The 27,847-nt window shown below is 34.4% G+C and overlaps 1 protein-coding gene across 9 annotated transcripts in view; it reads left to right on the forward strand.

Moving 5' to 3' along the window:
* The window catches only part of RAPH1 (Ras association (RalGDS/AF-6) and pleckstrin homology domains 1), an 80,464-nt gene that overhangs the window by 33,732 nt on the left and 18,885 nt on the right, over positions 1-27,847 (forward strand). For 7 of the 9 annotated variants that reach the window (XM_037165893.2, XM_037165890.2, XM_053657724.1 and 4 more), the window contains exons 5-12: positions 6,005-6,085; positions 10,273-10,347; positions 18,389-18,466; positions 18,897-19,056; positions 21,689-21,810; positions 23,315-23,380; positions 25,132-25,275; positions 26,865-26,975. In XM_037165893.2, the coding sequence (XP_037021788.2) occupies positions 6,005-6,085; positions 10,273-10,347; positions 18,389-18,466; positions 18,897-19,056; positions 21,689-21,810; positions 23,315-23,380; positions 25,132-25,275; positions 26,865-26,975 (837 nt within the window). The remainder of the gene's footprint in view (positions 1-6,004; positions 6,086-10,272; positions 10,348-18,388; positions 18,467-18,896; positions 19,057-21,688; positions 21,811-23,314; positions 23,381-25,131; positions 25,276-26,864; positions 26,976-27,847) is intronic. The other 2 variants (XM_053657658.1, XM_053657702.1) reach the window with 2 other exon arrangements.

Consider the following 27,847-nt stretch of genomic DNA (forward strand, 5'->3'; position numbering starts at 1 on the left):
GCCTAGAGTAGGTAGAAGGAAGGAAATAATAAAGATCAGGATGGAAATAAATGACATAGAGACTAAAAACACAGTACAAAAAAATATATCAATGAAACAAAGAGCTTGTTCTTTTGGAAAGATAAACAAGATTGATGAACGAGACTCATCAAATAAAATAAAAGAGAAAGGACCCAAATAAATAAAATCAGAAATGAATGAGGAATAGTAACAACTGATATTACAGAAATACAAAGCAAAGAATTATAAGAAAATGCTATGAACAACTACATGCCAACAAATTGGACAACCCGGGCAAAATGGTTACATTTCTAGAAACATACAAACTTCCAAAACTATCAGGAAGAATCAGACCTGAATAGACATCATGGTTACAACTAATGAAATTGAAGCAGTATTTAAAACACTTTCAACAAACAAAAGTCAGACCAGGTGGCTCACAGGAGAATTTTACCATATATTCACATAAGAACTACGTGTATCCTCCTCAAGTTATTCCAGAAAATACAAGAGAAGGGAAGACTTCCAATCTCTTTTAAAAGGCCAGCATTCTCCTAATTCTAAAAGCAGATAAAGACACTACAAAGAAAGAAAATTGTAGGCCAATATGCCTGATAGACAAAGATATTAAAATCCTCAACAAAATATTAGCAAACCAGATCCAACAATATATTAATAAGATCATATATCATAATCAAGTGGGATTTATCCCAGGGATGCAAGGTTGTTGTAATATTTGCAAATCAATAAATGTGATATGTTACATAAGCAAAATGAAAGATAAAAATCATATGTTCATATCAACAGTTGTAGAAAATGCATTCAATAAAATATAGCACCCATTTATGATTAAAAATAACCTTGCAAAGTGGGAATAGAGTTATCATACCTCAACGTAATACAGGCCATATATGAAAAACCTATAGCCAGCTTTATACTCACTGGACAAAAACAAGTGTTTCCCTTAAGATCAGGGACAAGACAAGGATGTGTGCTCTCAGCACTTTTATTCAACACAGTACTGCAAGTCCTAGCCATAGCAATCAGACAAGAGGAAGAAATAAAAGGCATCCAAATTGGAAAGGAAGTAAAACTGTCATTATATGCAGATGACATGATACTGTATGTAGAGAATTCCAAAGATTCCAACAGGAAACTATTTGAACTGATAAATGAATCGGTGTTCTAAGAGAACCTAAGACAGAAGTTACTTGCAGCTGAGGTTTAGTGACACAAAAAGCAGTTAGAAAAATCAGTTTGAGATTGGTTTTATTTCTCATATTGGAGATATGGATATTCAAACTGCCCATCTACAAATAAATAATACTGGAGCTTTGCTTTCTGCCTCCGTGGCCTCTCAAAGCCAACAGGCATCGATAGGCACAGTACAGTTTCTCATGAGAGAGTACGTTTCTTTTCTCTGAGTTTCTTTTTCCTGACTCTTATTGAAATACTGTGTTCACAGGCACTTCACAGGTTATCTCACTTAAGCCTCCCAACTATCCCTTTGGTAGGGGCTTTATTCCAAAGAAGAGATTAAGTAGGTGGGAAAAACTGAGAAATCTGTATTTGAATTTCAAAACTAAACATTCGCCTTTCAATTTTTATTAATTTCTTAAAAGTAAATTGAAGCTGATTGTTAAAAACCTTTATTTTCAGAACATTAAAGAATGTTTTAGCATAAAAATATTTTCCATGGATAAACGTAAAAATAAATTGTTATTTTAGTCAGTATTCTTATGCTACCCATAGTAATGTTTATTTGCTAACTTTTTAAATTAAATTTTGTTTTACTTGAAATAAATTCTAATAGGGACTCCTTAAATCTTAACCAATGTAAAATAAATGTTGCAGATAATTTTCTGTCATCTGTGGTATTTTCATATTAACTGGATTAAAACAATTGAAACAAACTGCTGTCTTATTGAAGAGTAAGACATCAGTTTGCAAATTTAAATAGCAGTTGCATGTTATAAACTTTATATAAGATAATGTTTACCGATAAAAGTTAATGCTCAAATATACCTTCATATTTGTGTTCTGGTGGGATTTAAATTTAATAATTCGTCTGAATTTGAAATTTTATATATGAAAAGGTATTTTTAAAATGAAAATGATTTTAAAAGCTGTCACTTTAGTTTATGGCAGATTTTTTGCCTAATCTTAAGAATACTTGAGGATTGTATTATATATATAAAATAATAGGAAAATCTAAGCTACTCAGACTTTTGATATTATTGTTTTCTTCATATGTATATGCATTATTGTTAAGTAAAATCTTTCATGGATACACTGTTATAACTCATAAATATGCAACACAGAGCATCATAGCTTCAAAGTAATTCCTTCACTTCCTTCACTTTTCAGAACTATTTCAAGAATTAATGTGTTCAGAAATTTTGAGGTATTGGGAAGAAAACAGCAGTTGCATTTGTAGCATTGGTGGAAACCCCACTGGCATTGAAGCCCATTGAATTATCCTTAGCAGACAGTCCTTTGATCTGGAGTATTAACTGGGTAGGAGGGAAGCACAGGGCTTCCTAAAACTTTGTGACCTGCATATCTAAAAGATTGGAGTTATTGATTGATTTTTCAGTTGTTGCAGCTACATTTTTAAAAAATTCTAATGGCTATGTTGCTACATCTTACAGAAATTTATTTACATGTACCAACTTGGTGTTTTAATTCTAGATTTTGCAGATGTAACCTAGTTAAGTTAATAGTATAAAGAATATGTACCAAGTGAAAGAACAAGCTATAGATTTGGCAAAAGCCAAGGGAAATGTCTAGTTCTCACTCACAAACCTGTTTCAAACCCTCTGATTATCCCAATCAACTCTGGCATAAATGCTGTGATTTCTTTCTGTGTGTATTTCTTAGAAATCTGCCATTTTTCTTCTCTGAAGAGGTAAAAAAGGAACCTTCATTTGGTTTTATTTTTAGGGCTTGTTTTGTTTTTCTTTTTTGTTTTATATGTTATGTTGTGGAGGGGTAGTAAAAGACTTTTTCTTAAAACAAGAATAGAAATATATCTTTTAAAAATTAATAGACTATAAAATATAAAAGAAATAGTTTTAAAAACCCTCAAATATTCATTGACCAGTAATATATAATGTTCTGTAAAGGGAGAGGAATAAAAAGAAAAGGGGAAACAACAGCAGCTACTATATTGAGTGTTTATTCTGTGGTGAGTTTTGTGCTGTACATGTCTTAACACAGTCTGCCAGGGACCTTGTGAAATAGTAAGGTAAAAACATTGCTTCTGTTTTACAGTGGAAGAACTAAGGCAGGGAGTGACTAAATAACTTTACCAGGGATTTGAACCCAGACATTCTGATTGTCGAGCTCATACTGCAATACCATGCTGCTTCATCATGGAATTAACGGAGAATCAAGACAAAGCTAGATTGGCCAGCACTCTCAGATCCACGCTTTAGAGACAGAATGTACATGGGTGGGAGGGGAAAAAAAGGCAAAGAGATTTATATAGTAACATCCCCATCTTGTGGTGGTATTTAGTATATCTCTGAATATAGTTAAAATTTAACAACTCTAAGCTCTCATCTAAATGCATTGAAGCTTATAAAATTTAGATAAGGGCTAAAATCTTATTCTAACAGAATCCTATTTCTGGCAACCTTTGTAGATAAATGCTATTATAACCCCATTTTACAGTTGGGGAAACAGGTTAAATAAGCTCAGAGTCACATTGCCAGTAAATAGCCCAGCTGGGGCTTAAACCCTAGCACTCCAGCCCCAGGGTCAACATCCTCAACCATCATGCTATGCTTCCTTTTTTTAAATATTTGTGGAAGGCTCATACACATGTCAATAAAAAAGAAACATAAATATGCTTTTGAAACACCAATGGGTATTCCAACTTCCAGTTGTAATCTAAGGTGTTAGCTATCAAAAGGAAGTGCTTACTTTGTAACCATGACTTTGGTACAAGACTGTTTCTTGATTTATGGTTTGGCTCCTATGTTCAGATCAATGCTTTTTTATATATTCCCCTTCCCACCCCACCCCACTCCACCCCACCTAAGATTCTGGCTCATTAATCATACTTAATTTTAACATGTTTCAGATTCAGTTCAAAAAAGTAGTGATCCGTTACTTTGCAGAGATTTGTGGAGAGGTTTTTTCATAGACTGATGGAAAATTTGATAGTTTTATAACAAATGGAAGATTTAGAACTGAGAATGTTTAGAGCAAAATTTATGTGGAAAATTGACTCCCAAATTTCAATTTTATTATGTGTTTTGAGCATAGCTTTCACATTTAAAGTAGTGATGAAGAACAGATAAAAATTAGATTGGGGGAGACAGTTTTTTTGTAGGAAAGTAAATGTTTTATGGAAATGGACTCTAATTAACATTAAATAAATTGTTTTTATCATTCCACAGTCCCTTTTTCATCTTTATTAATGTAACAGCATTTAATCTTTGTTTGCATATGTACTATTTTCTATTGTTTTTGTCACTTTGCATATATATATTTATTATTGGTAAGGATGTGTTGAATTTTAATAATTGCAATATTCAATCATACTGTTTAACATGGTACACAAGCAGTTATTTCTTTTTGAACACTTCAGATTTAGATTTTTTAAAAATTAACTAATAAATATGTGAGCTTGTGTGACAATCTAGAAAGAATAGATTTTTTAAAACTTTATTTTGAAATGTCAAGCTTACAAAAACATGAAAGAATAGTACAAAGAACTCATGAAACTCATTACTCAAATTCACTAATTTATAACATTTTGCCATATTTACTTTATTACTTTTTTTACACATACATTTTTTCCTGAACTATTTGGTGATAATGCATGTATCATGCCACTTTAGCCATTGATGCGTCAGTTTTTGTTCCCTAAGAATGAGGATACTGGCAGTATAGATTTGATAGTCCTCCCAGTGATGTAGTGATTGACACAGTGCTATAGAATATGTTTAGTGAGACAATGGAGAGGCAGGAAAGCAAAAACAGTCTTCATCTGGCCAAGCAGTGGCATTAAGACCAAAAAATAGCTTATTCATATATTCCCAGATATAGCACTTAGCTCTAAGGGATAAAACGGAACATAAAACACAACGTCCTTATGAGGTTGTAATTTATTGTATGAGTAGATGGTGTCAATACAGATAAGCAAACAGGTGGTTTCAGTACAGCATGGTGTGAGCACTAATAGGAAAGACAGAAAACCTTCTTGGTTAAAAGGTCATTGGTGACTTCAAAAATGAATTACAGAATACATCACAACTACAAGGATAAAGACTTTGGAAAAAAATAGGTGTATGCTAGATTGTGGGGAATTGGGTAAATGGAGGAGGTACACTATAGCTGAATTCAAGAAATTTGACAGTGAAAATGAGAAAATAACACTTTAAGAAGAGGAGGGTACCCAGAAGACTTGATTGTTTTCTGTCCTTCCTGCCACCACCAATAAGCTGGTTTAGTTCAGTGTCAGAGACTGGGATACAAGAGGGGAAATGAGTGGGATCTGGCATATGCTTAGCTTTGGAGACATATTAGTGATGAAGATCCTCAAAATACATGGATGTGACTTGCTTACTAATGGAGGGAAGTGAGATTCTGTGAAGAGGTGGAAGGGTGAAATTAGAAGCTTGAAGAACTTGGAGACTACTTTAAACAAGCTTAGAGTGAGTGACGAGGATATACCCAGTGTGGTCCTACAGCAATTGAGGCCCAGTTGAGGTTCAGAGCATGAATTGTTAATGGACAGTGTTTCTGCATAGTTCACTCACAGAGCTCTACTGTCCAGAAATACAGTGAGGTTATCCTTAAGTTATTAAAGGCCAGGATCACCTGGCTCTTACCTTCTTTACTTTTTCATAATATGAAAGGTATGTGCAACTTTTCATTACCATTTTGTTTCAACTGTTCATCTCAGTGATCTTTTCTCTTCCTGCATGATAATGAAAACTGCCCTTTTCCACCTCCTTTACCTGTCATTTTCTTCTTCCTGCATTTTTCACAGCATGCTATTTCTCTGAGATGTCCCAGCAAGCAGGCCAAGCATCATATTGACTTCACAGAAGAACAGGCTGAGCTGACACCTGTAAGTTCTATAAACATGTCCATAGGACTATTAAATATCAGTGAAGAGAAATGCATTCTTTAGAACTTTTGATGATGAAACCCTGTCATATACCTCAATTTCTCAATTAGAAGTTAAAACAAACTTAAAAATAAATGAGCAAAAGCAAAGAAGCAACTCTGTGATATGGCACTATTGAATAGTAATACTCATGGTAAAAATGTATAGGTTATGGCATATGTAGTATAGAGAGGTTCTGTATTGGAACCTGAAACCATATGCTTTATTTTTTATCCTGAAGCTAAAGTCTTTTGTAAATTTCTTAAGATACTAACAAATATAGTTGTTTTTCAGAATGGAGATATCAAATAGAATGATTCTCTTGCACTAATACTTACCTGAAAACCTTATTTTTTTTTTTTATCAAAAATGTATCCTTTGGTCAGTAGATACCTGGTCAGTGTGTGCTTCAGAGCTACACTGTTCTATATGGTAGCCACATGTGGCTACTAAGCACTTGAAATGTGTTTAATCCAAATTGAGATGTGCTATAAAGATAAAATATATACTAGATTTCAAAGACTTGATATTTTTAAAAAATGTAAAATATCGCTAATATTTTTGTATTGATTACTTACTGAAATTATAATATTATGAATATTTTCAGGTAAATAAAAATACTGATATTAATTCACCATTTTCTTTTTACTTGTTAAAAAATGTGGTTACTAGAACATTTTAACTGCATTTGTAGCTCCTGTTATATTTACATTGGTCAGCACTGCATAGGCAAAAACGCTTCTCCAACCTCACCTGCAGCCCCTGCCCCACACTCATCACACTTACTGCAGCATTTGTTTGCATCGTCATCTCCTTGTTTCTCCCACTGAAGCAGCAGTTTTCAGTGGTTTTGGTTCCAGTACCCTCATTTTATAACTAGTAATTCATAATACTATTTTTACTGTTCCAAATGAAATTGATAGATAGTGTAACTTACATACCTATTTTTAATGAATTTAATGTCCTCGTGCCTAGTATGAAGGAAAAATAACAAAAAATTAATTTATAGTACAATAATATATCTATTTTAGTTTTCAAAATTTTTTACAGAAAATTTTTTACAGGAAAAAGAAAGCTGAAGTGTAGGGTGGACCCAGAATTAAGACTTGTTGTGATAGGTAATAGCAGGTACACAAACCATCCTAGGGTAATAGGAAGCAGTAGATAACCTTGACTGCAGTAACAGAGATAATGTGCTGAGACAGTTTATAGACTATCAAAGAAAACAAAATGGAGAAGTGCCAAATTCTTGCAAATGATCTTGCTTATAATTATATAATGACAAAAATCATTCCCTGCCTTATAACATTAGAATGAGGTAGTGATAATATGATTTCAATATTTGGTTTCTTATAATATAGATTTGTCATTGTGCTATATTTTAAATAAGAAAAGTACTATGAAATATTTTAAACAATGTTTATTAATGAAGCCCAGTGAAATTCCTGCATTTTATCTTTTTATTGATATACTAATAATTTGTTATTAATGCTGTTAAAGGGAATTTCAAGTAGATTCTGCTACAATATTTGTATCTTAGATAGAGGGAACATGGGAACCTGGCCTCCCTCCCTGCTAGTGATTAACCAGTGAATAGCTATATATGACTGTCTCAAACACAAAGTAATTTATGATCATTCCCACCTATTGTTTGTGGTTTCATTTAAAAAATTTTTTAAAAAATTTTATTTATTTTCAGAGAGAGGGGAAGGGAAGGAGAAAAAGAGGGAGGGTAACATCAATATGCGAGAGATACATCAATAGGTTGCCTCTTGCACATCCCCAACAGGGGACCTGGCCTGCAACCCAGGCACGCCCTGACTGGGAATTTAACTGGCGACCTTTAGGTTCATAGGCTGGCGCTCAGTCCACTGAGCCACACCATCCAGGGCAGTGGTCTCATTTTTTAGATGTGGCATATGTTGGTGTCACCAACTATAATGACTATATCCCTTTTTTATTTTAAGCTATGTAAACCTTGTAAAATTTTTTAATGGATAACTTCTACTTTAGAGTCTTCAAATATTCAAGTTTAAACTTGAATTTAAGATCTGGAATTATATTTACCAAGTAATAGTTTGTTCTGATAGGCTGAAGCAGATTAATATTTTAAATTTAAAATAGAATTTTCTAAACATTGATGTTTACTCATTTTGGGAATCTTTTCCTGAGGAAGAATAAGATAAATAGGAGTTTTCAATAAATTATTTTCTGTGTGTTTTACATAGTTGTATAAGGATATGTTTTTTCCCCAATTACATGTGAATAACAAAAAAAAATGAATGGGAGTAAAAGCAATAAAAGTTATAGTTGCTCTTTTTTAAAATATATTTTATTGATTATGCTATTACTGTTATCCCATTTTCCCCTCCCCTTTTCTCCCCTCTGCCCTGTAACCACTGGCCCCACCATCATTCCCCCACCTTACCGCATGGCCATGGGTCATCCATTTAAATTCTTTGGCTTCTCCATTTCCCATAGTTTTCTCCTTGGTCCTGATTTTTAACCTCAAATTAAATTAAATTTTTGGAAATTTCTGCTCACCTAGTATCTGTATCTTCAGGAGAATCATATCATGTAGGTGAATGATGACCTAGGGATAATTGTCTCTGTTTTTGTTGTCTGACCTTGTTAGTGCTAGTCTTGAAGAATATATCCAGTATTTTTTAAGATTTTATTTATGTTTTATTTTTAGAGAGGAGGAAGGGAAAGAGAAAGAAAGGGAGAGAAATATCAATGTGTAAGAGAAACATTGATTGGTAGTCTCTCACACAACCTGGCCCCTAACCCAGGCATGTACCTGATGGGGAATTGAACTGGCAACCTCTTGCTTCACAGGCTTGAGCTCAATCCACTGAACCATGCCTATATCCAGTATTTTTTAACCTTAGGTTTCTTTTTCTTTCCAGGAGGGGGTGAAAGGGGCAGGTGTTCTTGTAAGGTTCATCCTGAATTAAAACAAAACTGAAAAAAAAAAAAGGCAGTGAAATCTATATGAGAAGCCTAATTCAACATAATGAGACATGAGTAAATATTAAGTTAATATTATGTTTTGTAACTATTTCTAATCTTGAAGTAGTGTGTTTTATTATCTGTGACAAAGAACTTTATGATAGTGGATGCTGCTATAGTTTTTATGAAAGTTAAAAGAATTTCTCAAGAATAACAGTTGATACACATTTAGATTTATAAAATATAATATTAAACAGTGTTTTCTATAACTCCACTTAGCTGTGCCATGTATCGTTTTAAATGGTAGTTAGTAAGTACATAGCATTAAAATTGGAATTATTTAGGCCAGGCAAGTCTGAATTACATATATATGAAAACAGCTGTAATTTATAGTACATGAGTTTAAATGCAGTTACATAAACTTACAACATGTTACTAAGAAGTTATTAATAGGGAAAAGGATAGTTAGGGACTATGTTATTCACAGTCAATTTAGTGAAAATATCTTAATTGTTTTAATTAAGTTAACCAATTTAAGGGAACAATACTTCTTAATATTTTATTCATATTCATTTGCTATGCAAGTCCTTTACTGTGTAACATAGTTTGTTAGTATCCTAATATAAGGCATTGATAAAATTTTGCTGAAAATAGGTGACATTCACCAGGCAAAATATTTATGGACATGTTCTCTATTAGTGTGGCTGTCATTGAATTTTGGTCAGAAATACTTGCCGAAGTTTTAGAAATGATGTAGTCTTATTTTGTTTTCATGAAAATATGCTATTTAAAGCTGCGTGGGTCTTTATGTAGACTTTACAAAAGGAAGGAATATGTCATTGGTCCTCGACGCCTGTGTATTTGTGCTGTGTGCACAGCGTCCACAAACACTGCCCTGGTGGGCAGATGGCTCTGCGATCTCTGCAGTGTGCACTCCACGGTCCCCGAGTGAGGGGCAGCCTGAGTCGGCTAGGATATGCCTGTGGGCTTCAGTGGTGTCTGTACTTTCCCCTCCTTTTCTTCCTTTTTAATTTTTTTTCTTTCTTTTTTTTTGGACACATTTCAGCGAGTTTAGGGAAAAGATACAAGATTAATAACAGAAAATCATTCTTGTTTTGTATTTTAAACACAAGAAAAACCTCTATTGACTTCTATTGCCTTTTTTGTTTGTTTGTTTTTCTCTCTTTCTGCACAAGCACTCCTATCTGGACAGGGAAACCTCCCTTCTTCTGAGAAACATTGCAGGAAAACCTTCTCATTTGCTGACCAAGGTGATACTTCTTCTTTCCACCTGTATGTAAATATTTATTGCCTTGTAGGTAGAATATAATTTCTGGTTTTGATTGTGATCTCAGATTTTTAAGGTTGTACTTTTTTGTATCAGCATCTTTGTACTGAATAGAGGTATTTTTTCTCTTACCGAAGGTAATTATTTATTGACTTTAATGACTATCAGAATATATTGAGAGTAGAAAATATTTTCAGTAAATTTTCACTAGTTTTTAACTGTCATAAATACCTAACAGTCCTCCCAATTATGTTTCACTTTCTCTAGTTTAACAGTCTTTCACTTTAAAGTCTAAAAATCATTACTTTAACTTTTACTACTTATGGTTATCCATGCTGTGAGTTGCTTTTAGCAGACTTTGCTTTCTAATTCTTGTTTATATTACCAGCACCTCATTTGTATAAGCAGAATCTTACTTTACATTAGCTTCATCAGATTGAAAGAAAATGTTGAGTTTTAATTTCTCAGTTCGTCGCTTTCAGAATGGTTTGAATCAGTCCAGCTAGATTTTTAAGGGGCTGGTATTTTACATCAATTTTAAATCTTTTAGCCATTGTCATCATTAACTGAGGGTAACAGAATAAGCTGATAGGATGGCTTTCTACCTCTTCTCAAGTCATGTTTTTATTTCATTATTTAAATAATGTTAAATTCCAGAATGTCAGACTTGGTTTCTAAATGGTATGCATATTAATTATAGGTAATGTGACTAAGTTTTATTGTATCAGAAGTGTTTTTTTAATTTTTTCATTTCTTAGCTTTATAAACTTGTGAAAGAAAATGATAAATCTAAAATTAAAATCTCAATGAGAAGCAGCTCAAAGAGAAGACCCAAGAGTCAGCAGTGAAGCCCTTTCTTTTGTTCCTTAAAAGTAGTTCTGGGAGTGGGTTAGAAGTAGCCTAAAAGTCAGGGAAATGTAGAATCTAAGCAGATAAGACATGTACTTTATAACCATAGCTAAGTTCTTTCCTTTTCTTCAGCTCTGCTCTATTTACTCTCTCTCTAGCTGGAGTTCACACTTATAGCTTCAACTAACATCTCTGTTCTAGGTCATACTCTCAACCTGAGAGCAACAAATTTCCACGTAGCCAACAGGCATTTCCTGGGAGATGACCAGCAGTCTGAATCCCACAGGTCTTTAGCCTCCTTACCTTTGGGCCTCACAATTTATATTCATCTTTTTCTTTTGACATTTCTGTTTCTGTTCAGAATGCTGCCATTCTCCCAATTGCCCAGGTCTAAGCTCTTTACCATTCTTGGTACCTTTCTTTTCAGTTATGATCTCAAAACTCTGGTTTAGCTTGTGGTAATCTGCAGGATTTATTTTCACCCACCCGTTTCATCCCCATCGCCACCACCGTAAAGCAGGCTTCGATCTCTTACCAGAACCAATACACTAGTCCCTTTTTCTTTGCCTGTCCCTCCTCCAGTCCATTTTGTACACTGCTCACAGATAAAGTGTAATTTTTCCATTTCCATTGCTTATTTATTCATTCAACAAATACTTGTTGAGTCATGTACTGTGCCAGCTACTGGGATATAACACTGTATAAAATGGCCATATGCCCCCCTGCACCACGCCCCTAGGAGATCACAGTCTATTTATGAAGATAAATTTAAAACTTTGTCTACAAGCAAGCATGTAGACAAATTCTAATGTTATGTGCTATGATGGAAGGTTGCATTTCCTTTAGATGGTAAAATCAGAAAAGATCCTTCTAAGGGGGTAACACTTAATCTAAAGCTTAAAGTATGAAAAGAATCCATCTCGAGGGTGGAGGGAGTGGTCTGTGTGATGGGACCAGAGAGAACAGAGCCTGGCATGTTTGAGAAGCTGAAAAAAGGATCTGTTGCTGGAGCCACAATTATTGAAAGAAGATATGAGTGTCTGAATTTGGATTTGGAGAGGTATGCAGGAACCAAATCATTCAAGGCATGCTAAGGAGTCCCCCTACCCCCAGATACAGTGGGAAGCTGTTGAAGAGAATAATGACTCTATCCATTCAACAGATATTTACTCAGTACCTACTATGTGCTGCACAGCATTTACAATCCAATATGCTAGTGAACAAAATAGTTGATACCACAGGGAGAGTAGTTCTTTGCAAGTTTTGCATAAATGCAGTCGATAACTTCTCATCTTCCTCTGCCCAAGAGATGGTGATACCTACTGCAGCATCAGAGCCATTCCCTACTCAGATCATGCCGTCTTCTGTTACCCAAGTAATGGTGCTACTGATGTGTATAATTAACACCTGGCTATATAACAGTCTGCTTACATACAGTAAGAAATTTGAGTAGGAATGTTCATAGAACCTAAACATTCAGGGCAAAGAGGGGAATGGAATCAGGGATGAAGTGGCAGAACTTCCAAGATAACCTGAGCCATAGGGTCTCTCAATGTCAGTGTCCTCTCTTCCAGAGCATCTGGTTGTTTGGAAGCTAAAATGAGCTTATACCTCTTGGATGTCTCCTGTGTGGCAGTCTGGTTCTCTATCCAAAGAGTATGTGCCCAGGTTATTGACACACCTCTGACCAGCACTCTGTCATTCCAGAACATAGTAACACCCCATAGTTAGTACACAGCAGGATGAACACAGCAGCTGTGTTTAGGCCAGAGCAACAAAAAGTATGTGTGTGTGTTTGCTTGTTTGTTTTGTCCACCAATCCAGTTGTAACTAGACCACTGTTAATGAGATAACTATTTCACATGGAGTTCTGTGCTGGGAGACTGCAAAAAATTGTGCTAACCAGTTTCTTCCAGGGGTGGCATTAGTGTCAACACAGGACTATTTTGCCGTCAGTTAGAGCAGTGGGCAAAGGACATCGCCAATCCAGTGGCCTTAACTGTCTGGATACCATTTTAAAGGCCTCCCTGACCTCCTAGCTAGTAATGCATATTCGTCACTCTTACCCTGCTTTATTGTATTTTTCCCCCATGGGCCTTATCAATAACTAACTTATCACATGTGTATTTTGTTTTGTTTTCTCTCTTATTAAATGTACACTTACAAGCTAGGACTCTGCATCCCCTGCACTCACACCCAAGCCTGCTCAGTCTCAACAGACATCTGTCAAATGAAAGAACAGTTGTTTAGTGACTATCAGGGTTCTAAGAACTGCTGTAATGTTGATCACCATTATCCGTGTTTCATGTTTGACAAGCAGTTTTTATTAAATAACTGCTATCCCCAAAATTTATGTTACAGCTCTTAGGACAAAAGGGACTGTCTCATTGTAGTGGAAAGAGCAAGTAGTCACTTGGAGCCTGTATGATCTTAGAAAGATTAGTTTTTATGGACCTTAGTTAATCAGTACAAAGGAAATAATAATAATAATAGCTACATTATTAAAAATTAAATGAGATGCTGTGTGTAGCATGCCAATTAGTGTGTGACTTGTTTTAGGTTGTTCAGTTAATGTTAGTTCTCTTCTCAGTGAGAGTCTATCAATTTCATGATTACTTTAAGGGAAGTAAACTAGTTGTTCCTATTATTATTTTCGCTCCAAGCAGTTTTATTGAATGGACCATTTCATGGATATTAAATTGCTCATAATTCCAAGTTTTCTTTGAATTCTTTTAATTCCCTAACTTTTTTATTGTTGTAATCTGTGAAATAAACTAGATCCCAAAGAAACTAGGTACTCTTTAGCCCCTTAATTTCAACTGAATTTGTTCTGACCCCACAAAGCCTTAATAATTTGTAGTTGAAGGAATTCCCTAGCCATCTCTTAGCAACTGCAACTCCTTCTCTAAGTATTCTGATTTTTACACTGAAGACAATGTTGTAACATTTTGTAGCCACAGCATTGGCTTTCATTTAATCATAAGATCTTCACCAAGTTTTTGTCTTTTATGTAAATTTGAGGAGGCTTGGCATTTGATGATTATTGATAGCCACACAGGAGTTTTTCAGGTAGAAAATGGGTTGTCTCTTGCTCTTTTAAGAGAAGGGGTAGGAGAGAAAGTTAAGTTGTTATATGTGTGAGGTATCTTTTACTTATATTTAGGATAGTTGTGGGACAAACAGCATGAAGAAAGGGATAGTCAAAAGATAAGGGGCAGAAGATTTAAGACCTGAGTTTGTCAGCTTTAACCAAAAGAGAACAGGAGATGAATAAAGCTTTGTTCTTTGTATTAAGTTTGGGCTGCAGCCATTAAACATAGAATTGCGTTTCCTTTATAAATAAACTATGAGATATCTTCTAAGTGTACGAACTAAATGTATCAGTAAAGATTTATTGATCTTCCCTATATTGGATAATACTCTATAAGCTTACAACTGTTTTTTCCTCTCTTAGATTGTTATGGTTGAAAGATATGATTATGGCTTATATATAGTAGGTGAAAATCAAACTTTCTGAGGAAGAGCTTTTATTCTCCACCAGAAGAATAAAATAGTGTGAATTTTGCAGTTTGATGTAAATCTTTTATTTCCACTTTGCTCTAGCAATGATACTCAGACCCTAACAGAGGTATCTTTATCAATCGTTTCTTTTAAAAATCTCCTGGCAAGGATATCCTTGTTAATAAACTGGAGAAGAATGAACTACAAATTGCCAAGGTTGAAATAAAGCATATAGCTCTTGAATTTGAATTTGATACAGTTTTAAACAGACCAATTTATATAAAGAGTAGTATTTTAAGCAAATGGAAGAATTGCTGACTTTGGATGTTTAAATAGCCCCCACCTCACTGTTTTACCTAAAAATGGTTTCTTATTGATGGCTAGGAAACCTAATTGGTTTAGTGTATGTTTACTGGTTGCATGTATCTCCTGTTTCTTTTTCTGTTTTTAACTGAGTTTATTGGGGTTTCTTGTTTCTTTAAACCTTTCTTCCACTGTTAGCTTTTTTCCTGTTAGCCTGTGGAGCAGAAACTGATTTGGGGGCTTAAGCTAATCTTCCAATTGAATGACTTTTTATGGCAGTTCTTCCAAAGATAGCATTGATTGTGTTTTCAGTAATATACTAAAATAAGAGTTATGAAAATAAATTGTTGTAATAAAATTTATAACCAATATCAGATGTAATATTTAAATTCTTCGACTCCTTTTTTGAATAGACTTTATATTTTATAGCAGTTTTAGGTTCACAGTAAAATTAAAGGAAGGTGAAGGGAAGTCCCATGTGCCACTTACCCCCACAGGTACATGGCCTGTGTTATCACCATCCCCCCAGAATGGTCTGTTCATTACAATCGATTAGCTTGTATTATCACCCAGAGATGGCTATGTTATTAGCTATCATAATCACCCACAGTCCATAATTTAGGGTTCACTCTTGGTGTTGCACATTCTATAAGTTTGGACAAATGTATAACGACACATATCTACCATTACAGTATCATACAGCATAGTTTCACTCCCACAAAAATTGTCCGGGCTTCACCTGTTCATCTCTCCCTCACGCAACCCCTGACAACCAGTAATCTTTTTACTGTAGTCATGGTTTTGCCTTTTTAAGAATGTCATACAGTTGGAATCACAGTATGTAGCCTTTTCAGATTGGCTTCTTTCACTGAGTAATGTTCTTTAAGTTTTCTCCATGTCTTTTCATAGCTTGATAGCTCATTTCTTTTTACAGTAGCACTGAATAGTATTTCATTGTCTGGATGCAGTGCAGTTTATCCATTCATCTACAGATGAATGTTTTGGCATTTTATGAATAAGGCTGCCATAAACATCTATGTTCAGGTTTTGGGGAGAAGGTAAGTTTTCAGCTCATTTAGGTAGATATTAAGGGGCGTGATTGGTGTGTCATATCATAAGAGCATGTTTAGTTTTATACGAAACCACCAATGTCTTCCAAAGTGGCTGTACCATTTTCCTTTCCCACCGGCAATGAATGCAAGTTCTAATTGCTCTACAACCTCACCAGCATTTGGTGTTTTCAGTGTTTTGGATTCTGGCCTTTCTAATAGATGTGCAGTAGTATCTCATTGTTTTAAATTGTAATTCCCTAATGGCATATGATCTTTGAGCATTTATTTCATAGTTTAATTTGACATCTGTGTATCTTCTTTGGTGAGTTGTCTGTTAAGGTCTATTGCCCGTTTTTAAATTGGGTTGTGCACTTTCTTGTTGGTTTTAAGAATTCTTTGTATAGTTCAAATAAGTCTTTTATCAAATGTCTGATAAATATTTTGCAAATATTTTTTCTAGTTTATGACTTGCTTGTCATCTCATTCCCTTGAATGTATTTTTTTCCTGAAAATGTTTTATGGCTTTGAGGACATAAAAGTTTTTTGTTTACTTCTCCATTTTAATTATAAAATATGAATTTGGCCTTTTAGAAATTCATGTTCATATTCCAAGTACACAAAGCATTAATTCTATATATCAGTTTTTTCTCATCAGATTTTGAGATTTAATTGATAGTAATTTAGTTTTCTCACTTTATAACGTGCCATAAAAAATAATTATGTTAAAATACACAGTCAACATATTTATAATTCTGTTACTGTGTACTTGCATAAAGGGGGACTAGGATGATGTGATCTTTTTAATCAAATGAATATATCTGTAATAGTCTAAAAATCAAGTCTTATCTGACTCCCTTCCATTGTTAAAATAAAGTTCTTTGTTCTCTGTCTAATTGGGTGTACAGATAGTATTTCCAGACCTTGGTTATTATGTTAATTCCCTGGCTCCTTTCATTGAAAAGGATCAGATTTCTGACAAACAAGTTTACTGTCTTCCCTAACCACTGTTTGCTTCTCTGTGCCACGGAGTCGTAAATACTAAGCTTGAAATGAAGGGGACAGTCTAGAAAGCGAAGTGGAAAGAGAAGCGGTTCAGAAACAGGAGAGGCAATGAAATTTAGAAAACAAGGAATAACTTTATTAATGAATTGAGTTTTTGGTGTATATGCCCTGAATTCATTAGGTTTTTAATGAATTGTGGTTTTTAGTCGGAATCCAGAGCAGATTAAGTGGCTGATATAATTAGGTTTTTCTTTTGTCTTCATCTCTTTTTTAGTTTTATATTAAAGAAATCTACAAGATGGCAATTTATATTTTCTTAGTTATTTTTCAAAGAAATAAAAGTTTAGAGTTAGAAAGTAATCCTTTATAGGCAAAGGTTTACTTACATGATTTTTCCAACTGGAGATTAATGCTGCAGTGTACTATGGCCTATTGCTGGAAAGTGCAAGTAAGTACTGGTATCATAGTACTACATGTTTTAGGAAAAATAGGCAAATGGTTTAAGTATAGTTTTAGTTCTTGATAATTTTATTACTACTTACCTAAGTTTTATAAAATTGAAGTTACTAGAAATTAAATATATGGAAAATTATATTTGACTTTGTAAAAATTTATCAGTGAATTAATGGAAATAAATTTGAGTTTATTGACATGAGACATTAATTACATTGTGTTGTTTTCCAAAGCAGAGTAGAAACCTAGATTATAACACAGCTTCCTCTGTTTGTATTGGTATGTTAATGAAGTTGTACCTGTATTTTTTATTGAGGAGTTTTATGTGGTTGTAAACAAATCAGTGCTGGGGTTGTTTGTTTGGTTTTGTTTTTACTATTTTTATGATGATGATACATTTTCAGTGTACCATAACAAAACATTATTAGTACGCAAAAGATTGCCCATGCTTTGGAAAGGGGGTATAAATTCAGAGTTAGGGATCGTACAGGTATAATAAATTGGCAGGCCCATAATAAGCTCATACACACTCAGTGTTTCCCGAACCCTAGAACCTGAAATCCATATGCTTCAGATTGACAAAATCAAACTCGTAATTTACTAAATCGCCAACTTCTTTTTCTCTAGAATATGGAATCTGGTCTTATAAAGAGATCTTTAAGTCTGCATCTGTAAAAAAGTGTTTTTTGTAATATGCAAGCTCTTTGTGAACAGGGTTACTTTTTAAATATGCTCTATATAAATGCGTGCAGTCATATCCTTCCTGAAACTCAATGCTAGTAGCAATATCCTTGAGAATAAAAAGACTTCTGAAATATTCCCATGATTTTAGCACTAGTTTATCTGAAGTGCTTTTGTTCACAGGAAGAACAAGCTGCAAAATTGAAAGCTGAGAAGATCAGAATTGCCCTGGAGAAAATTAAAGAGGCACAAGTGAAAAAGGTAATATTTGGGCTTTTTTCTGGTCTGGGAGTTTTATCAGTTTTACGGATTTATAAAGAATTGGCCTTGTGTATATAATGTATCTAAGATATGGAGAGGTAGAAGGTTATTTCTTCCTAATATATTTTCACATGTATTTTTTATGAATAAAATGCATTTAAAAGAACTAACTTTCTGGTTTTACATGATTCTAACAGAGTACAACAAAATACTGGTATTATAATCTTACCTGGTATTATAATTTTAAGAAGGCTTTAAATTCGTTAAGGTATGTTATTTGATACCTAATTTTAAAAGTATTTTTACATAATAAAGTTGTTTAATTTATATTTAACTAAGAATATTACTGACAACATTGCCCAATATTTAGAGGATTTTCTAAAATGTCTCATTTTTTATTTGTGTTTAATTTTCTTTTTGCCTGTTGTAGCTGGTGATTAGAGTCCACATGTCTGATGATAGCTCTAAAACAATGATGGTGGATGAGAGGCAGACAGTGAGACAAGTGCTGGACAACCTGATGGACAAATCCCACTGCGGTTACAGTTCAGACTGGTCACTGGTGGAAACCATCTCTGAGTTACAGATGGGTTAGTAATCCCATTGCTTCAGTTACTTTTTAATTTCTATGTAATTCCAGCAGTTTTTGTGTTGACCAAAGCACCTTGAGACACACACACATATATATATATATTCCCTATAATAATATAACTGTGGCTTTTTACATTATCTTTTTTTCAAGTATTTTGAGATTCTTTGGAATATGAGATTTCTAGTTCACTCCAGATTTTTTTTTTTTTACATAAAATGTTTGACATTTTTAATAGAGACAAATATTTCAAACACAGGGAAAAAAAGGAGTAAGATAAAAGATTTTTGTATTACATCCAAGTCCATGAACTTTTTTACCAAACAGGAAAACATTTAGGGATTACTAAGGAAGCTATGATTTAAAAGTTTATGGAATATTGCATCAATATTTAAATCAACAAAAAAAATAACATGTAACTCAAGGAAACACACTGATATATGAGTAAAACTCGTTTTTTTTTTCTTTTCTTTTTTGTCTTTAGTAAAATCTCACTATAACAAACTTTTTTTTAAGGTAACAAAATAGTATTTCCCTTCAAATAAGAACTACATAGATTAGCACACTTACTAAAGCCCAGTTTATTATTCCCATTTTTATTGAAGTCTTTATACCAGCATTTGACTCTCATGGGAAACAAAAAGCACAAATTTCTTATTTTTGGCTAGGTGTACTAAGTCTTAGTTTCTTAAGATATGGTGTTCGTTAAGGTGTTTTCTAATTATAAACATTCTAATTTTTTATATCATCAGTAACTTTTAAAATGTGTTTTATGATTACAGAAACCTAGCAATAATTATTTTATTACACTTTATTGAATCCATTATTAATTTTAACTTGCTGTTTTATTTAAAATATTTATTTGTATTTCTCATTACTTATTATTTTTAAATATTCAAAGCAATTTCCAGAGAAATAAAAATTGAATTATTAACCCATTCTCTCAGAACATATGTACACAACTCCCAAAACGAAATCAGAAGTTATTAGAACTTCATTAACATGTATAAAAATATATTCTCAATATTCATATTTGTTCTTAATAAACTAGAAAATTTGTTTAGTTCACAAAGGTAGTAGTATCATGATACACTGAAAATGTGTGTATTTCCATGGCCAGAGCTTGAAAACTTATATTTCTGTATTACCTTTTATATAATTGACCATGGTGTCTTATTTAATCATATGTGCCACAGTACTTCAAGTACAGCATGCGGTCAACTCATAGACACAGAGATAAATCTGATTGGTTGCTAGAGACGAGGGGTATACAGGGTAAAGGGATTAAGAACTATAAATTAGTAGTCACAAAATATGTAGTCACGGGGATGTGAAGTACAGCATAGGGGATATAGTCAATTAACATTGTAACAGGTCTGTACAGAGCCAGGCGAGTACTTAAATTATCAGGGGGACCACACTGTAAAGTATTTGGTTGTGGATCCACTATGCTGTGTACCTGAAACTAATAAATAATAATAATAATAAATGTAAACTAAATTGAAAAATAAAAAAATTATAGTATGTGGTTATTCAGAATTTGTTGAATGAAATAAAAGAAAACAAGGGACTACTAAAGAGCCCGAAATAAGATGGTGTAAACACATTATACATGTAAACTACCCAATTAAACAACAGAGATTATTAGAAAGGATGAGTAAACAAAATGCAGTTGTTTGCTGTTCAGACAAGACCTATTACCTAAAGACACATAAAGGTTGAAAATAAAAGGAATGTGAAAAGACACTAACCAAAAGAAAGATAATTAACTATATTAATATCAGATAAAATAGACTTCAAGCAAAATGCATTACTAGAGATGAAGAAAACACACATATTCACCAAAAAGAGACCATCTTCTAAGTTTTAGCTAATAGTACTAAAATGTATAAAGCAAAAATTGATGACTAGCAGGAGAAATTCACAAGTCAGCCTTCGTAGTAGAACCTTTTCAGTGATAAGGATAATCAAGCAGACAGAAAAAGATATAGGAGATTTGAAAAGTAATTTTTTTATCTACCAATGTTTAGATCAATAACAGAAAAATACATATTCTGTTCAAACAGAAATGGAATATTCCAAAAATTAAGTATGAGGCCATAAACAACTCTCAAGAAATTTCAAAGAATTGTCTAGAATATGTTCTTTGAATATATGTTCAGTCTAAAGGACTTGTACTTTGACTCCTATTTCCAAATTAGAAAATATGTCTATGTTTAAAATTAAACAAAACCCATGGATCAAAAATGTAATCTTGAAAGTTTTAAAAATTAATAAGAACTGAACACTATCGGAAATGCTTAACATCAGAATTTATGAAAATGCAATCAACTTTTTTTTTAAACAATGGAATGGGAAAAGGCTGAAAGCTGAAGGAAACCTAGAAGTTAGAAGACCTAGCTCTAGTCCTCATTCTGCGTAGCAGCTGTGTGACCTTGCTGAAGTCATTTACCACTGTTAGGACATGTTCCCTTCTTTGAAAATAGATGGAAAACCAAGGACTTCTAAGGGCCCAAGGTTGTGGTGTCAGTAAAGATTCTATATTTCTGCTGTGAATCACTTTCCAAGGATTCATATCTTTGATGCAGTTCTGGTAAATACTAACAAAATATTGATATTTTATTTTGGGACAGAGAGAATCTTTGAAGACCATGAAAACTTGGTTGAAAATCTTCTTAATTGGACAAGAGATAGTCAAAACAAGCTTATATTTATGGAGCGTATAGAAAAATATGCACTTTTCAAAAACCCACAGGTAAGACTCAGTAACTTGTAGAGGTTGGGATTATTTTTTTAATCCTCACCTGAGGGTATGTTTATTGATCTTAGAGAGAGAGGAAGAGAGAAAGAGAAACATCAACATAATTGAGAAACATTGATCGGTTGCCTCCCATATGTGCCCCAACTGGGGATCAAACCCACAACCTAGTTATTATGCCCTGACCTGGGATTGAACCTGCAACCCTTTGGTCTACAGGACAATGCTCCAACCAACTGAGCCACCCAGCCAGGACGAGGTTAGGGTTCTTAACCTCCTATTGTTGTATTACTTCTTAGTACTATTCTTGTATTACTCTATTACTGCTAAGTTAATAGAGTTAAAAGACTGGAATCCACCTGATTGGAACACTGTGGTTGTAAACCCCCATGGGAGTACTCACTACTGCTGAGGAGGAAGGACTTCTGGGCCCAGGTGTCAAGGCTCAGAGAAGTTACCAACCCAAAGAGCCAGATAGGGTTGGAGAAATGGAAGTAACTCCGGAGAGTTACCAGGTTTCTGCTCTCTCTGATCCAGATCTGTGTTCAGTAGCTGTTCGTTTGGTTTGTTTCTCATCCATCAAAGAAAAGTACTTACATATTACATATTTAAGTTTTTCTACTTAAGCCATTTATCCAGGTTACACTTTCTTTGATTTCTTATTTTTTTTGGTCACGGCAACCTTGATGATAAATAGTTCCACATTCTGGTATATGTTACCTCGATTTATTTGGCATCTTTGTTTATTCTAGGATAACATTTGAGTTAATACTTCTATTGCCCACATATTTTATAAAAAGGTGAGAGAACAACCCCCATTATAAAAAGTAGTAATGAGGAAAAATAGTAGCAGTGTTAAAGGTACACAGTAGTTATCTTTCAGGTGGATATGTAACCATGTGACATCCCCACTGGATATTTTAATGGAGATTACACATCTGGGAATACCAACAGATCTTTATTATGGATGATTGTGAAAATTTTTCATAAGGCTTATCATAAGGCTTTATAGTTTAGTTGAGTGACCCAAATGAGATTATGATAGCCTCAGAGAATTTTGGTTTTCTTCTGTAAAAGCCAAGAACATAGACTAAATTTTCTGCATTTGGATCAGTTAAGCTCAGCATATTTTAAGGAAATTTGCCACCTTTGTTATACTTAATAATTTGTGAACCTGTCAGGTCTTATACAAGTAGCTTTCATTAGACACATGGAAACACATTTACCAGCTGTTGCACGTACTGTCACCTCAGGGTTTGAGGCAGAGGAGTTTATAGAGTAGTTCAAGGTACGTAGATAGAGGTGAGGAGGAGGCCAATGCTAACCATTCAGTGGTGATGTCCACACACAGGTTGCTTTTCAAAGAGTGTTCCTTCTCATTCTGCACAGGTGGAAGTTGACGCACAGTTACTATGTCTCTAGAAGAAATCACATATGCACTTGTGCCAAGAGAATAATAGAATGCATGTATCCTTTAACCTTCATTTATTCATTCTTCCAGAACTATCTTCTGGGGAAAAAGGAAACCGCTGAGATGGCTGACAGAAATAAAGAAGTGCTGTTGGAGGTACAATTCTCCACTCCCCCATCATTCTTTTTCTTTGCACTTTACCATATTAAAATATTAAGCACACTTTTTTTGAAATATGTCAGTGCAGTATATTTATTTTTGCAGTTGTAGCTAGAGAACACTATATTCTTCTATAGCCTCGTGGACAGGGTTCAACTGTATGAATGTTGGGCCACTGAAGAAGCTTTTAAAGACTCTTATTTTGCCATGCAGTGTACGGGTGTACTAAAAGGAGCAGGAGCTGTCGGGCCGGCGAGTGAGAGAAAAGGTTGATCAGTGAAGCACGTGATGGTGCTGTTTTATGGTGCTGTAAATGTAATTAGCTGTTTACAAAATATTTCAAGCCTTAGTCTTATATTACTGAATTTTTTAAAACAATCATTTCTAAAAATACATACATTTTCTCATTTTGAAAAGCAATAACACAAATTCAAATATAATTAAATTTTTGGCTTTTTAGCTTTTGCTGATACAAGGGAATGTTTGAAAATCTGAATAAATTTCTTTCTTAGCAACAAGGCAATTAGGAAAACGAAGATCATCACTCAGCTTTTCATATGCACACTATAATTAAGAAAAATCCTCTATAATTCGTAATTTTTCAATTACGAATTACTTTCCTCCGAGTACTTTGGGGAGAGAAATTAATTTAGGCTCAAAATATGTTATATTAATGTTTAGTGGACATTTCTAAAAATCTTTTACCAAATACATGATTGCTTTTTATTTTAAAATTAAAATTGTTTCTAAGTATAAGCAGAATTCAAAATTTTGAGTTTGTTTACATTTATTTTAATTTAATATTTTTAAAAATATTTTATTTATTTATTTTTAGAGAGGAAGGAAAAGAGGGAGAAAGACAGGGAGAGAAATATCAATGTGTGGTTGCCTCTCTCTGCCCCCTACTGAGGGACCCAGTCTGCAACCCAGGCATATGCTCTGACCTGGATTAGAACTGGCAACTCTGGTTTGCAGGCTGGCACTCAGTCAACTGAGCCACACCAGCCAGGGCTCGTTGAGTATTAAATATTTTTAAACTAAATGCCCTTTTTGTTTTAGAGTGACATAAATTGACAGAGTTTTTAAATTCTGAAAATTTAATCATTAACTTAGCATGTTGCTTTCTTTTAAAGTATATTCCTACTTAGCTTGACAGCTAATTTGAATGTGTTAATAATTTAATGAAAAACAAAGTTCAGTGCTTATGTTAGCTCTGACACTTTTATTAAATTTATTACAAGTATGTCGTTTACAAATTCATTTAAATGCTATTGTATTCAACTCAGTTAACATTTCATCTCAGTTTCTTCAAAAAAGTTTTTAGGCCCTGGCTGGTGTAGCTCAGTGGATTGAGCGAGGGCCTGTGAACCAGAGGATTGCAGTTCAATTCCCAGTCAGGGCACATGCCTGGGTTGCAGGCCAGTTCCCAGCAGGGGATGCGCAAGAGACAACCATGCATTGATATTTCTCTCCCTCTCTCCTTCCCTTCCCCTCTAAAGATAAATAAATAAAATCTTTAAAAAGAATTTTTAGGTAAAAGTTCATAGGGATTGCCATAGTAGTTCCACAATAAATCCATATTATGTTTAGAATAGAAAATTCTAACTGAGGTAAAATTAGCATTGCGGTTTTATTACAAAGTTATTTTGGTTTAATTACATTGTCATGCATTTCACAGGTGTAAACACAACTTTGTTATGAGAATCCAAGGATCATATAAGCCTTTCTAACTTATTTTCATATTTTAGGAATGTTTTTGTGGAAGTTCTGTAACTGTACCAGAAATTGAAGGAGTCCTTTGGTTGAAAGATGATGGCAAGAAGTCCTGGAAAAAACGTTATTTTCTCTTACGAGCGTCTGGTATTTACTATGTCCCTAAAGGAAAAGCAAAGGTGTGTCCCCCTTCTTCTGGCTTTTGAGTTTCTTCATTATGCTAGTTGATTTTAATTTGTAGTGAGTGTGTTGACAAGGCGAATCTAGACTTTGATTTGTTTCAAATACTGTAGGACACATAAAACATTGCTTTGCTTTTCTGATATGTTATAAAGAAGAAGAAACCTGAAAACGTTCTCTCTGTGGTCAGTCATTTGGCCCATCTTGATCCACTTGCCAAATTTGAACCATACTTTTACTTATTATTTTTTGGAACTTCTAGGAGAGTGGTTTTTTGCTTGTTGTTGTTTGGGGAGAATAGCTGTGTGGGATTATAGCTGTTTCAGCCTTGCTTGGGGAATATGCTTCTTCCGAGGGTCCCCTTGGTACCTGTTACTTCTGTGCTCACTGAGGGCCAGCACTGTTTAAACTCCTTACAGTATCACTTCTTCCAACCTGTATTGCCATCCTGAGAGGTTGACCCTATTTAACTGGTGAGGAAACCCTGACTTGAGAAATGCTGTACTCGGTATATGGGTGTACAGACACTGAACTACGTTCTTTTCTTGCTCTTTCCAAAGAGCTCTATTATACTGTATTGTATATAATATACTATCCAGCGGTCCCTAACCTTTTTGGCACCAGGGACTGGTTTTGTGGAAAACAGTGTTTCTAGGAATGGAGGGTTTGGGGGGAGGGTTTCAGGATGGATTCTATGGCATTACGTTCAACCTCACCTCCTGTTGTGCAGCATAGTTCCTAACAGGCATGGACTGGTGTTGGTCCATGGCCTGGAGTTTGGGACCCCTGTTATACCATATGAGGGGGCACCCCCCAGAACTGGAATTATCTTTGGGGGGGCGGGCCCTTGTAGTACAGGCTTCTCCCACCAGGTGATCTAGGAACACATCTGTATCAGTGTACCAGCTGATATTGTTGTGAGGGGCTGCATTTGGCTTCGATGATTTTTTTTAGAAGGGACTTTCAGTGAGTTTGCCCATTTCTTGATGGGTGATGTACAAGCACACATCCCACACTGCACCAAGTGTGCCCCACCCTCCCGATTCATGTAGTCTCACCTGAAGTGACTTTTTTTTTTTTGTTTCCCTGGATGAAAAAGTCCTCAAACAAAAACGTTTTACCATCATGGACAAGGGGAAACAAAAAAATGGCAGAAGCACTGAAATGCATCAAAATTGACAAGTTCAAAAGCTTTTTTAAGCAGTGGGAAAACGTCTCAATAGGTGTATTACATCAAATGGAGAGTACTTGTGAAAGTGACTGAAGTTTAAAGATGTAACAATAAATACAATTTTTTAATAAATAAATTCTGTTCTCTTTTGGGGTCCCCCCGTACTTAAAGTTTCTTTAAAATGCCACTTTTTTCCCAAGCAAGTCAGTGTTCATTATAAACGGCAAGATGGCCTTTTTTGTTGCGTTATGGATTAAAAAAGAAACATTTCTAGGAAATCTCACTATCTTCTGCAAAAGAGCAGTAATTTCTACTTGGTAAAGTTTTGATTTTTCTACTAGAAACTGTTACTAGTTATGATATTTGCTTGCTTACACATTATTGTTAAATCTCCCATCTGGGTGTTTTTTATCTTAGGTCTCTCGGGAGCTGGTCTGCTTTCTCCAGCTGGATCATGTGAATGTTTATTACGGACAGGACTATCGGAACAAATACAAAGCCCCCACAGACTACTGTCTGGTGCTAAAGGTAAACATGTATCTCTTTTTAGTAATTTTAATACGATGTTAGACATAGAGCAGGTTATTGGACACATTTTAGAGTAGTTTGGATCTTCAGTGAGTATATTGTTCTTGCTTTTTTTCCTATAGATTTTTAAAGGAATGGTGAAGGATAATGAAAAGAATTGTGTGCTATATACCACAGCTGGCTGGCCCTTACCTAAGTAGCCTTTATTAGATTGATGTTGCTAAGAAATGAATGCTAGGTTGTAAGCTTCAAGCCATAACATATAAAATAGATTGGATTATAAAATTGAGACTTTCATTGAATAACAGGCTTAATTTAGGAAATCTTAGATCAGAGCCAAATGTGAGACACAGGAATTTTGTGTGCTTTAGTTTTTCTCCTGTACTCTCACTCAGAACCATCAGAGGGTACTGTGCCCAAGGTCAGAGTGGACTGGTTCTCATCTGGTCCAGTAATAGTTTTTGTCTCCCAACCCCCAAATACTACCCTGATAACTCGTGCATGTCTGAACTGATTTTAGGGATTTTTTTTTTCCTTCTTAATCCAAATATGTGCGCTCAAAGCAGTTATACCTGTACTTTGAGAACTGACATTTTTAATGAACTTTTAGTGATCTTTTGGGACACTGATAAAAACAACTTTTAGCCCTAGCTGGTGCAGCTCAGTGGATTGAGCACTGGCCTGCAGACTGAAAGGTCACTGGTTTGATTCCTGGTCAGGGCACAGGCCTGGGTTGCGGGCCAGGTCCCCTATTGGGGTGTGCAAGAGTTAACCAATCACGCATTGTGTTTCTCTTCCTTTCTCCATCCCTTCCCTTCTCTCTCAAAATAAATAAATAAAATCTTTTGTTTTTTAAATCCAACTTTTAAAAA

The sequence above is a fragment of the Artibeus jamaicensis genome, unplaced genomic scaffold (genome assembly GCF_021234435.1).
Source record: "Artibeus jamaicensis isolate MK-2021 breed Jamaican fruit bat unplaced genomic scaffold, CSHL_Jam_final contig_1015, whole genome shotgun sequence".
NCBI lineage: Eukaryota > Metazoa > Chordata > Mammalia > Chiroptera > Phyllostomidae > Artibeus > Artibeus jamaicensis.